General features: G+C 45.1%; 1 protein-coding gene across 5 annotated transcripts in view; it reads right to left on the reverse strand.

Annotated features, from left to right (window-relative positions):
- The window catches only part of SNX10 (sorting nexin 10), a 37236-nt gene that overhangs the window by 18443 nt on the left and 4885 nt on the right, over positions 1 to 13908 (reverse strand). For 2 of the 5 annotated variants that reach the window (XM_015558185.1, XM_006778985.2), the window contains exon 2: positions 11919 to 11963. In XM_015558185.1, coding sequence (XP_015413671.1) covers positions 11919 to 11963 — 45 coding nt within the window. Of the gene's footprint in view, positions 1 to 349; positions 508 to 11918; positions 11964 to 13159; positions 13187 to 13908 lie in introns of those variants that run through there. The other 3 variants (XM_015558184.1, XM_015558188.1, XM_015558187.1) reach the window with 3 other exon arrangements.

Here is a 13908-nt window from a genome sequence, read left to right on the forward strand (position 1 = left end):
ACCTTCAAGACCAAGTTCAAACTCCTTGGCTAGCACAGAGAGCCTTTCATGATCTTCATCTGCTTATCTCCAAGGCGAGGCTCAGGTACCCATCCCCAACACGCCACTGCACAACTGCATGGCTTTGGGCAAGCTGTTCTTTCCGCCTGGACAGCTGTCCCCACCCCACTTCCTGCTTCTTCTTCTTCTTCGTTATCTTCTTCCTTTTGTTTTCCAATTCATTGTTCAAAACGCAACTCAGTCTCTAGAAATCCTCGGGTTCATCCACTCCATCCTCTCTGAACCCCACCGCCCCACCCCACCCCCCCAGTGCCCTGCCTCTGGGCAGACCTTGAGCACCGTCCCTCACCACAGTAATTACCCAGAGGCCTCCTCCATCAGATGCTAAGCTCCTTTAGGGTAGCTTAGGCTGTCTTGTAGGACTTGAATGCCTGGCATATCCGAATGATTCTATTAATATTACTTAATGAATAAATAAATGCCTGCAGCAATGAATGAATGAATTGCCTGCAGGAGAAAAAAATGAGCTCAAACTTTGAAATAAAAACCTCATCCACTTGGGCTCCTGGAGGTCATGAATAGTGATAAGTTACTGAGCAGCTGGTCTAAAGTTTATCTTAATTGAACAAACCCCTTCCCGTAAGGGTGTGCCAATTAACGGCAGGCGCTGCAGGAGCCATGTTTAAGATCTATGCGAACTAACTGCTTCCCGGCGCCCTGAAGAACTCCAGAAGCACCTATTTACATAGAAATAATTGAAAATCATTCTGATAGCTCCAATAACTTGGGTCCCCGAAGACTGGTACCAGACAACAATTTGTTTGCTTCGTTGGAGTTAAAATACGGACTGAGAAGTAATAAAAAGTACACTTATTTTAAAATATTCTATCGTTCGGAGGAGCCGCCCCTCACCCACCCTGCAATTAGAAGGAATTAGTGAAGTTCCTCCGTGCTTCCAGCTACGCCCCGCACACCCAGGAAGCCAAGGTTCACCTATAATCTCTTAATTAGACGCATCCCTCACGGCGCTGCCCACCATCCTTCACAGGGATGTTGACAGCCTGTCAGCCACAGAGGACAGCTCTGCGCTCCATACCTCGAATCTTATGGATTTCCTATGAAAATTGCTTCGGCGGCAGCAGTTATTCAATTTAATAACCTTATTAAACACTTTAATGACTTTTTGGGCCTAATGACGATATCTAGTATGAATGAAGAAGCCAGGCAGAGAATTAAAAATTTAAACTAACTGATCCCTACTGTTCTCCATGGGAAAACAGGAAATACCAGACTCCTTGAAAATCTAATCCCTATGTTCTCTTTTAATAATCACTCTTTGATTTTAATATCCTCTCTCTCCCCGCCCCCACCCCCAGTTCGACCTTTGTTCCTTCATCCACCTAACTTGCCTTTTTTTTCCTTAGCTCTGATACTGAGATGAAATTAACAATAAAATAGCTGTATTGTACAAGGCACTGACAGGTGACAGGCACTGTGATAACTGTTTTACACATGTTTTGCTTTCATCTTTACAAGATCCTAAAAATTCAGTAATATTAGCATTCCATTAGCATTTCTTATTTACAGATAAGAAAAACAAGGCTTCTAACACTTAAGCAACTGGCCCCAAGTCAAATGGCCAATAGGCTGAGCTAGGTTTCAAATTCAGGTTCACCTTGCTCCAAAGCCCAGGCTCGCAAACATTCTTTCTATCCAGTGGCTCTTTTAGCAACAGTAAGTCCAAGTTACTTCAAATGTCACTGTAATTGCATGATTTTGGAGGGGAAAACATTATCTTCTTAGCTATTGGCTAAAACAGGGGTCCTCAAACTTTTTAAACAGGGGGCCGGTTCACTGTCCCTCAGACTGTTGGAGGACCGGACTATAGCTTAAAAAAAAAACTATGAACAAATTCCTATGCACACTGCACATATCTTATTTTGAAGTAAAAAAAACAAAATGGGAACAAATACAATATTTGTATTTGCATGTGGCTCGCGGGCCGTAGTTTGAGGACCCCCTGGGCTAAAATGTCGGTTGAAACCACCTGCTCTTCTGAAACTCATTGTATTTCATTTTTGTATTTCTAGCAGCAAGTACAGTGTTAACACATAGTCAGTGCTCATGAAATGTTTGAGAATTAGATTACAAAAGAGATTCAAAAACCAAGAATGTACAGGTTCTTCTGTGCTGAAAATGATAAGATGCTATTGAAAGAAATCAAAGAAGCATATATTTCTTTGTTTACATCTATATAAGTGTCATGCCTCTACTGTGTTCATGTATTAAAAAACTCAACATAATAGACAAATTCTCCCCAAACCCATCTATAGCTTTAATGCAAGTTCTGTAAAAATCTCAGTAAGATTTTTTTTGAAGGCATAGATTGTAAAATTTACATGGAAAGTCAAAGCAATTCTGAAAAAGAATAAAGTGGAAGAATCCCTGTTGCTGAGACCTATACAAATATGCCCAACTGATTTCTGCCAAAGGTGTGAAAATAATTCAATGGAGGAGGGATAACCTGTCAACAAGTCGTTCTAGAACAACTGGACATCCACAGACCAAAAGCGGAACCTCAACCTACTCCCAGCAAGCACCTTTCACAAAAATTCATGCAAAATGCATCACAGAGTTAAATGTAAACATAATACTTAATTTTTTAAGATTTCTTAAAATTGATTTTTAGAGAGAGGGGAAGGGAAAAGGAGAGAGAAAAACATCCATGTGAAAGTGAAACATCGATCGACTGCCTCCCCCACATCCCCCACAGGGGATCCAGCATGCAACCTGGGCATGTGCCCCAACCCGAACCGGCAACCCTTGGGTACACAGGACGATGCCCAAGCAACTAAGCCACACCAGCCAGGGCAAAACCATAAAACTTTTAGAAAGAAATATAAGAGAAAATCTTTGGGACCAGGACTAGATGAAGAGGACTTAGGCTTGAAACCACAAGGACAACCCATATAAGAAAAAGGTGATAAATTGGATCTCACCAAAACCAACACCTTTGCTCTGCGAAAGACCCCATGAGGAAGCTGACGACACATTACACAGACTGGAGGAAGTTATATGCAAATCACACATCCCTCAAAGGACTTGTATCTAGAATATGTAAAAGAACGCACAAAACATTTTTGAAAAGCAAAGAAATCAATTAGAAACTAGGCAAAACACATGAAGAAACATTTCACCAAGGAGGACAGACAGATGGCAAACAAGCACATGAAAAGATGTTCAGCATCACTAGCCATCAGGGAAATGCAAATCAATGTCACACTGGTCCATCACTACACAGTTTGTAGTGGTATTATCACTACTGTTTATTTTAGCACTAGAGGCCCGGTGCACAAAAATTCATGCACTTGGGGAGGGGGGTCTCTCAGCCCAGCTTGCACCCTCTCACAGTCTGGGAGCCCTCAGGGGATGTCCTACTGATGGCTCAGACCTGCTAAGCCGAAGTCTGGCCTCCCACTGCGGGAGGTGACCAGATGATCAGGGGAAGGCACTTCTCCCATCACCCTGCCCCTGCCGGCCTCCCTGTGTGGGAGATGACCGGATGGCCGATTAAGGAACAGAGCTAGCTGGCAAGGCTCCGCCCCGCCCCACCCTCCCCCATCGCCCCTCCTCTGCAGCTGCTGGTTGCTGCCGCCTCCCATCCCACCCCCCATCGCTTTCCCCTCCCTCTACCGTTCAGTTGATTTGCATATTACGCTTTTATTATATTGGATTTTGATAGTTGTATCATTTAAAATTTCTACTGTAGTCTACCTTAAATCTTTATAGTACATAACTGTGCTAACTGTAAAAACATTTACTCAGATTACCAAAAAAAATGAGATAAAAGCTAACAAAGCAAAGTTTCTAGGTGTTAGTGAGCATTCATTTTTCATAGCCCCGGTGAGAATTCTCTATCACAAAAATAAAAGCTTGTTTCAATTTGTGCTCACTTTCTCAGGACATTTTTTTTCCTATTCCAATTTAAACTGAAGAGTCATTCCTTCATTCATTCTTTCACACAATTGAAACGTATTGAATACCAACGCTGTGCCACACAGCTGATGCTTACAGAATCTAATCAATATCTTATTCACCAGAATTCTATTCAGCACTTCCACACAACAATCTCAAAATTAAAATTTAGTGCCCCGGCTGGTGTGGCTCAGTTGGTTGGGCGTCATCCGATGCACTGAAAGGTTGCCAGTTTGTTTCCTGGTCAGGGCTCGTGCCCAAGTTTCAGGACTGAGCCCCTCGGTGGGGGCATGCAGGAGGCAGCCAATAAATGTTTTGCTCTCACATCCATGTCTCTCTCTCTCTCTCTCTCTCTCTCTCTCTCTCTCTCTCTTTCAAATAAAAAATAAGTAAATAATATATTACAAGTAATTATTGAAAAGAAAAACAAAGATGAATATTTAGCCATTTTACATACTACATTCTTTACAAATAGCAGGCTTGAAAGACAGAAGGACTGTATCAAGTAACCTTCCTTTATTTCCTAATAATCCTTCTGACACCCTAAAACACATGCTACCAGGGTGTTACTTGCCACTTTGCAGCGTGGAGTGTGTTTAGTACCACAGCCTAGCAGGTTTGAATGATGATTTTTAAGAAAGCTCTTACTACTTCAGGATAAACTGTGGATAAGGTTCAGCTAGACCTGCCTTTTACAGAACTTAGAATAGTTCATGATATTGCGAGTTTCTTTACACAAGTCATGTCCAAAATTAAGGAACTGCCTTTCTGTCCAAAGTTACATAAGGAATTACATTAGGAGAAGTGCAACGGAAACATTCGTCTTTCGCAGGTTGAAGTAAGTGCCAACCTATCTTAAACTGTACCACGAGGACCCAATCGAAGGCAAAATCCTGAGTATGGAAACCTCCACAGGACAAAAGACGCAGCTCCTTTAACAAAGAAATTGCAAAAGGGGGAAAAGGCAGATTAATAGACTTTAAGCAGTATATTAACCAAATACGGTGTGGTCCTAATTTGGGTCCTGATTAGAACAAGCAAATACATTTTTTCCAACATAATCAGGAAAACTTGAACACTGCATAGTTGATGGCATGAAGGAACTAATGTTAATTATGTAAGGTGTGATAATGTGGTTTGTTTGTAAGAAGGGTCCATTGTTGACATGTGTACTGAAATATTTACTGATGAAATTCCAGAAAGTCTAGACTTTGTTTCAAAATAATTCACTGTGTGGTGGCAGGAGGAAATGGGAGGGGGTGGGCGGTAGCTTGGTCATGAATTAATAATGTATTAATTATTGAAACCTTAGGTACATAAGGGTTCATTATGTTATTCTCTCTGCTTTGTGTATGTTTAAAATTTTATAATGAAAAAACCAGAAAGAAAAAAAAAAGAAAAGAAAGGAGGAAGGAGAAATGGAGAAAAGGAAGGAGGGAGGGTAGAAAAGAGGGAAGGAAGAAGGAAGGGAGGAAGAGAGGGAGGGAGGGAGGGGGCCCCAGCAGACTGCTTCAGAAGAAGGAACAGAAGTGGTACTCGAAAGTGAAAGTAAGTCAGAAACATGGATCTGAAAATGTTAACCACTCATGTAACATGTATTGATACATTCACATAATGATATCCTAATACTTATTGACCTTTAAAAATAATATTTTTCATTAAATAAATAAAACATGTATGTGGTTAAAGATATATTTGTAGGCATATATAACATTTCAAATACAGATGAGTACACCATGAAAATGAAGTCCTGCCCTACCTGGTTTGGCTCAGTGGATAGAGCATCGCCTGCAGACTGAAGGGTCCCGGGTTTGATTCCTGGCAAGGGCACATGCCCAGGTTGTGGGCTCCATCCCCAGTAGGGAACGTGCAGGAGGCAGCCAATCAATGATTCTTATCACTGATGTTTCTATCTCTGTCTCCCTCTCCCTTCTTCTCTGAAATCAATAAAAAAATATTTTTTTAAAAAAAGAAAGAAAAGAAAATGAAGTCCTCCTACTGGGCCCTCAGTTTCTTATGTACCTACTCAGGATTTTTATGCATTTTTATATTATATATATATAACTGGCATATATGTATATGTAAAATGTTTAACACAAATGGAATGTGCTATAAATACTGTTTTGTACCTTGCTTTAGTCACTGCACAACCTTTTATAATTCTTTATATTTGATCATATATAATAAAATGTTTTTTAAACAGTTTGCTTCAGAACTGTTTTAGACGCACAGAAAAATTGTGACGATAGTAGAGAATTCCCACATACCCCACTTCCAATTTCCCCTGTTATTATATCACATCTGATAGGCAGGGAGGGAGAACAACAAATTTCATTTCAGGGAGTGGGAGAGTGTTTTGTCTTGTCTTGTCACTTCCCTTCACAGTCCCCGGCATCACAGGACACCAGGTAGAAGCCTGCTTATGGGATATTCCTTAATGATATTCATTGGTTGTAGTTCAGTCATTTTCTAATCAGTTTCCCAATATCAAAGCCATGCTTCCCTCGAGCAGATCTCAAGTGTTACCATCACTCAGCAGAATGTAGCTGGAAGAGGTGCGTGTCAAGTCTGGAGCCAACTCACCCAACCCAGAAGCACGTCCCTCCCACCTGTCCCCGCAGAGCCTGTCTCCTCCCTCAGGCAGGGTCCTCATGTGCCTGGAACTCTCCCGGCCACCGGGGTCTGCGCCACTCCGGCATCCGCTGCCGCAGAGCTGGCGGACTTATTGCCACGAAGGTGTCAGTAACTGATAACTGCCACTGTGTTCAGTATGAAGTATATATATACCCTTTGGAGAAGAAAAAAACAAACCCTTTCCTAACGGTATAAATCTCTAGAGTCTAGAGGTAGACTTCAGCCATCATGATCCAGGAGAGGAGATACACACACAGGGAGAGGCACACACCCTTCCAGCAGCCTCACTGCGGTAGAACTGTCCTTTAAACAAAAGATATTTTTAAATGTTTTTATTGATTTCTTTTTCTAATACACATTTTTATTGATTTCAGAGAGGAAGGGAAATGGAGAGAGAGATAGAAACATCAATGATGAGCGAGAATCATTGATCGGCTGCCTCCTGCACGCCCCCTACTGGGGATCAAGCCCACAACCCAGGCATGTGCCCTGACCGGGAATCGAACCCTGACCTCCTGGTCCATAGGTTGACGCTCAACCACTGAGCCAGGCGGGTTGGGCAAGAATTTATTTCATTGTGAAATGAATTCTGTCATTGTGAAATAAATAAAGCATGTAGGCGGTTAAAGATATATTTATAAGATCTTTTTCATTGTCCGTCCCCTTTACAGTAGTTAGCCCTGGGCAGAGGAACGAAGGCCCTGCCTTGGAGGGGCCAGCACGTCAGACTCAATGACACAGACTGTGCAGCAGGAGGGAGCTGCCCATGCACCCCTCACAGGAGGGAGCCGCACCCCTCACAGAGCGTGCGCACCACGTGCTGGGGGCTCAGGTCTCAGTGACGCAGGAAAACCAAACGCTCCCTCTGGACACCAGACTATACAAGGAACAAGAATGCCTGACCCACGAAAGACGCTGTCTGGGACGCGTTCCCTGTCACAGCCACCTGCCTTTTCATTAGGATTCTGGGTTCTGTCTCATTAAACAGAAGGGTTGATTCAGTTGGGTCCACCTAATTATTCTTATTAAAATATGTAACCATAATATTTTAATTGTAAATTAAAGCTGCATGCATGAACGAATCTGAATTCATTTTCATTTCACAATGGCCCAATGCCAAGGCCATTTTTATGGGGAAGATCCATCAGCTTGGATACTGCTCTCCCGGGAATTCAAACCCATGTGCACACGGAACGCGTTTAACTAACAAGGGAGACTCGCACTCCCTGTTCTCCTCTCTCTAGATTTATTACAGTAATAAAGCTATTTTATCATGAGAGACTGCATTTGGTTTCCCGCCCACCCCCAATCTTTACCAATAAAAATTACCAAACTTCTAGGCTGGCATTACCGGTTGGGTAGAAGAACGGTGTCACTCGGGCTGTTTGAATCTTGAACGAGGATGGTACATAGCTCTCAGTTCACATGCCAACCTCATGATTAATTAGTACAGTCTGCTGTGGGCGCCGTGAGCTCACACGCACACTGCCCCTTGGTCGAGATTCAAGAACAATCAGTGGTATCGCATTCAGCCCTTCCACATGCAGTTAGGTGGGACCTGAATTATTTTCCGCTGAACAAACAACCAGCCACAAGGATATTCAAAGGCTCAGCCAAAACCTCCCCCACTTCTAACTGGTAAGGAGGACAGGGAGATGCTGGGGTAGGCGGGGAGATAAAAATACCTTTATAATTGAGGCTTTCGGAACGCTCTTCTTGACTTATAAGCTTAGTCAGACAACCTGGTGTGCAGTCTGGGGGAAAGATTGTTCCAGGGGGTGGGGAAACATCTGTGAGAGCCCAGGGCCCAGAGTGCAGAGCAGGCAACACCCAACGAGCTCTGAGCTGAGGAGTGAGAAGTGCGAAGGGGGTGGGGGGAGGGGCAGAAGATGAGCCTGGAGAAGGAAGCAGGGTCAGATCATAAAAGGCCTTAGCAACCTCATTTAGGAGTTTTGACTTTGCTCTAAGAGTGAAGCATTAGAAGCCAGATCATTCTGGCCACATGTAAAATCCATTTTCTATGGATTGATAAGTGATGAACGTATATTACAGAACATCCAGAATCTAGCCTTGTGGGGTTATTTCTTGGTGAGGGACTAAGTAAATTTCTAAGTATTATACCTCTTTCTCCCTACAGTATATTTTCTTTTTTTAAAATATGTTTTTATTGATTTCAGAGAGGAAGGGAGAGGGACAGAGATAGAAACAACAATGATGAGAAAGAATCATTGATTGGTTGCCTCCTGCACAGCCCCTTCTGAGGATTGAGCCTGCAGCCCGGGCATATGCTCTGACCAGGAATCGAACTGTGACTTCCTGGTTCATAAGTAGAGGCACTAGCTCTGAGCCACACCGGCCAGTCTACAGTACTTTTTTCCTTTTCAGCTGAAGGACTCTCCAGTTTAAAATTCCTTAATGTTATAATATTACTAGTGGCCCGGTGAATGGATTCATGCATATTGAAAGGAAATTAATTAGAAGAAATATTTTAATATCACTATTTGCCCTTTCTTTATAATAGAAGTGTCAGAGATGAAAGAAAATTAGTAAAATGCATATGAAAATAATATATAAATTGATTAATAAACAATAACATGATATAACAATAAAGACATGATATAAAAACAAAAACATGATATAAAAACAACATTGATAAAAAACACAATGACTAATAAATTGATTAAACTTATTATAATATCTCCCTGTATACCACATTAAGAATAATCACTTTCAGAGTGCTTGACTAATTTCCCTTGTGATGAAGTATTCACAACTTTAACTTTAACATCACATGCTGTTCAAACTCGAGAAAAAGCAACATATAACTGACCATGTCTGAAAACAGGTTCAGGTAGGAATATTCCTACTTTGTCTAGATTGGCACCAGCAGGAGCTTTATATGTATCTCGCATGCGCGAGTCAACGTTTATTTTTAAATTGCCAGTGTGCATCATATGTACCAGCTGGTCGGATGGTTGGATGGACGGTCGGTCACTTAGCCTTTTATATATAAAGATTACATAGTTATTTATAATAAAGGACATTTATAAGGTCAATAAAATGCTTTATGTAATTGGTTAAAATTTGTGTCTCATTTCTATTCATTGAACCGAGTTCATAATAAAAATCAAGTGTTAAAACCAACACATGCGCCCAGAGGTCACCAGTTCAATTCTAGGTCAGGACACATTCCCAGGTGGCAGGCTCCTCACCCCCAGTAGGGGTGTGTGCAAGAGGCAGCTGATCAATGTTTCTCTCTCTTTCGCTCTCTCTCCCCACCTCCCTCTTCCTTCCTCTCTTGCTAAAATTCAATAAAAACATATTTTAAAAATAATAATTACATATGCCTTCAGAATAGTGCTGGAGAAGGCCACGACCCTGCTCCCGTGGCACAGCCTGCCCAGTGGTCAGGCCCACGCAGGTGGGGAGTGAGGAAACACTGACCCAAAGGAAGGTCTGGCTTCTGCCCTCAGCTCCTGGGTGGTGCCCTCTAGGCCCCTGCAATGTCCTGCCTGAAAGGAATGTTCTGGCCTTTGGTCACTGGACACCCTGAAGGCGCTTAGGTTATGACCTCTAAAGGAACTGGAGACTAAAGGTGTGAACTTGACCCCAGGAGGAGAGGAGACTAAAGGTCAACTACACAGTAAACACTAAGCCCAATAAAGCTCTGGACACCAAGGCTGGACACCAAGGCTGGGTGAGCTCCCTGGTGCACACTGTCACACACAGACGCCAGGAGGGTGACTCCATCCGCGAGGACAGCAGGAGTTCCGCATCTGGACCCCTCCCCGCCTCTGCCCTACGTGTCTCCCTTGGACGGTTCCATTGGTATCCGTTCCCTGTAAAACACCGTAACCGTGGGTGCAATCGCTCTCAGCGGGTTCCGTGAGTTCTTCCTGTGAATTATCTAATCTGAGGGTGTCTGGGGAACCCTGGACCTTACAACTCGTGTCAGAGCTGAGGGCAGTCGTGTGGGGACTTGCAGATTGGCCAACTTCACAGAGAAGGTATTTCCTGACCCAGCAGCTCGGCCCCAGTACTGTGTAGAGAGGGCCAGGGAAAGTATACCTGGCCTGGTAAGTTGGGGGCCTGACAGGAAAGGGACACAGGTGCCTTCTGCTAAAAGCATCTATACCCTGATCCAAGTGGTGGTTACACAGGTGTAAACACAAGAAAAACTCCACTGAGCTGTACACATAAGATCAGGGCATTTTATGCATTTTACTGGGCATGTGTTAGACCCAATTTTAAAAAGTTAAAAAACAAACAGACATCGCCTTTGAAAATGGGGGAGCCCAGCCTGTAACTAAAGGGTGAAGTGGGCTGGACTATTGAGGAGAACCTGAACCCAAGGGAAGGGCTGATGTGAGATCTAGCAAAGAAGTTTGTGGATGGATTCCCTGAAGTGGATTGTTTGGTGCTTTAAATTTGGACAAGGGGAACTAAGGACCATGTGGTTGTGTGACTGTGCCTGGGGGTTGGGGGGAGGTCTGTGTGCGTGTGTGTGACTGTGGGGGGGGTGTCTGCATGCATGTGTGTGACTGGGTCTGTGTGCATGTGTGTCTGTGTGGGTGTTTGTATGCGTGTGTGTGACTGTGTGTGCCCGTGTGTGCGTGTGTGTTGGTGTGGGGGTGTGTCTGTGTGCGGCTTTTCAGTTTCATTAGGCTCACCTAGTGATGATGCGTGGTACACAGGAGGCAAGGTAGGACAAACAGGTACGTCTGAGGGACGGCCACTCAGCAAAGGGCTGGTGTGGCGGCGGTCCTACCCTCCTCCTAGTTGAACGGAAGCTCAGGAAGCTGGGACTGGAGGCCTGAGAGGCCAGGCTGGGTTTGGGAAGGGACAGGCTTCCCTGCTTAGGTGGCACCAAGCCAAGAGATCCGAGAGGCGGCAAGCAGGGCAAAACTGAAAGCAATGGCAGACAGTCGCCCTGGGCTGTTACCAGAGGTGGGGGAATTCGGGGATGAGGCAACAGAGGAGAAAACCGAGAGAGCAGGCTGGGGGGAGCTGTTCCAGCAAAGGTGGAGGCAGAGTCTGGAGAATTCTGTCATGGAAAAGGTACTTAAACAAGAGTTTGGGGAGGTGGAGAGCGAGAAACCACTCAGTCTCTGGAACCAAAGAATGAGGGTCGGGGAGGTACCACTGCTGGCAGGGGCAGGGGTCGTGCTCAATCCTTAGCCCTCCCCTAGGAAGCCCGACAGGATCCTGACCTTGACTCTCCACCCCAGAGCTATGGTGAGTGGTGAAGAGCCACCCTGCAGTGACACAAAACGCACGGATTATTTACTTTCAGATTTGTGGTGACATACCTCTTTCTGTTCTTCAGGAAGCATCTTCAGCACAACAGGATGGATCTGAAAAATAAGATGCCAGCACTCGGTGACGTGGAACCTGGAGCAGAGAGGCCCCTCAGAGCCGCCACCCAAATCCCCCCCAGAGCCTGCCCAGCGCAGTCTCTGGAAGGGACACCTCTGCCGCTCTCCCCCCTCTCACCCCCACCCCACCCCCTGCCCCATCTGCTGCTGACCAGGACCTCAGTCCACACTGGGGATGGGGAGTTTGGGACATGGCAAGTCCAAGGCAGCTGGATGATGACAGGCCCTCAAACTGGACGGCCAGGCAGAGCCAGGCTGGAGTTGTGGCCTTGGTACTTTGAGGAGGCTGGAGACATGGGGTGCAGAGGGGCCCTGAGGAGGCTGGAGACGTAGGGTGTGGAGGGACCCTAAGGGACAAGGGGAAGCTGATTGGCAGTGAGATGGAGAGAAGGGAAAAGTTGTCCAGAGAGACCCACATCCGAGAGCAGCCTTGACGATTTTGCCAGCAACCCAACCTTTCAAGGAACAGGTCATTCCTGCGACATCTAAACTACTCCAGGGTTCAGATAACAGATGGTGTGGCCTCACAAGAGACGAAGGTCAGGACCTGGATTCCGACCTTCCAGTCAGTCAGCCTCTCAGCTGATTCCAGGCCCTGCACGTCCTGGGTTTGTCTATTGTTCTTTAAGCCCCCATTTATTACAAAAGGTCGTTGGAGCTAGCATCTGCTCCCTGCAAAAAAAAAAAAAAAATTGAAATCCCCAACCACATGCACAGTCTATATCAGGGGTGGGCAAACTTTTTGACTAGAGGGCCACAATGGGTTCTTAAACTGGACCGGAGGGCCGGAACAAAAGCATGGATGGAGTGTTTGTGTGAACTAATATAAATTCAAAGTAAACATCATTACATACAAGGGTACGGTCTTTTTTTTTTTTTAGTTTTTTTTATTTCAAACGGGCTGTAGTTTGCCCACAGCTGAGTTAGGCAGACAGCGCAAGCCTAGGACAGAAGCACAGAAGCTTACATCATTACATAAAAGGGTACGGTCTTTTTGTTTGTTTGTTTTATTCATTTCAAACGGGCTGGATCCGGCCCGCGGGCCGTAGTTTGCCCACGGCTGGTCTATATTCTTACAACCGAAAGGTGGCTATGGCTACCTGGTCACTATTTGCCTTTATTTTGATCATACTACTTAGTCTGACTCCATTGTTCAGATAATTATTATCACCCACAAATATTTCCATCTCTACGAATGTCCCTGGCGCTGTGAGGAATATGAAGAACACGAGCTCCGGCCTCCAGTCCACGCGGAGTCAGGGAGGAGAAGACCCACGGCAGACGGAGGAAAGGAACTCCCGCGGAGGTGAGAGAAGCCCACCGCGAGCAGCAGGTGGGTTCCCAGGGGAAATGGAGTTCCTTTCACCTGAGAGGGCAGGACCCACAGAGACGGCAGGGGAGAATGAGACAAAGTCAATGTTCACGAAAAGAAGAGGAACAGAGGTGTGACGACGGCACGCACAGAGGATGGAGAAAAGCACAACGGACAATAGAGATGGTGACCAGGCCAGATCAGCTGAGGGAAAGGTTCTTGCAGCGTAGAGTGGGCTGAATTGTGGCCACCAAAAAGGTATATGCATGTCCCCTGGGACCGGTGAAAGTGATCTTATATGGGAAAAGGGTCTCTGCAGTGGGCGGGCCCTAAATCCAACAACAAGTGTCCTTATAGAACACAGAAGAGGAGAAAACACCCACACAGAGGAGACGGCACGTGAAGATGGAGTCAGCGACTGGACTGATGAACACCTGGAGCTACCAGAAGCTGGAAGAGGCGAGAAGGATCCTCCCGCCCAGCCGGTTGAGCACTGATCTGTAGACCAGGAGGTCACAGTTCAATTCCCAGTTGGGGCACATGCCCGCGTTGGGGGCCTGATCCCCAGTGTGGGGTGTGCAGGAGGCAGCCAATCAATGATTCTCTCTCATC

The sequence above is a fragment of the Myotis davidii genome, unplaced genomic scaffold (genome assembly GCF_000327345.1).
Source record: "Myotis davidii unplaced genomic scaffold, ASM32734v1 scaffold168, whole genome shotgun sequence".
NCBI lineage: Eukaryota > Metazoa > Chordata > Mammalia > Chiroptera > Vespertilionidae > Myotis > Myotis davidii.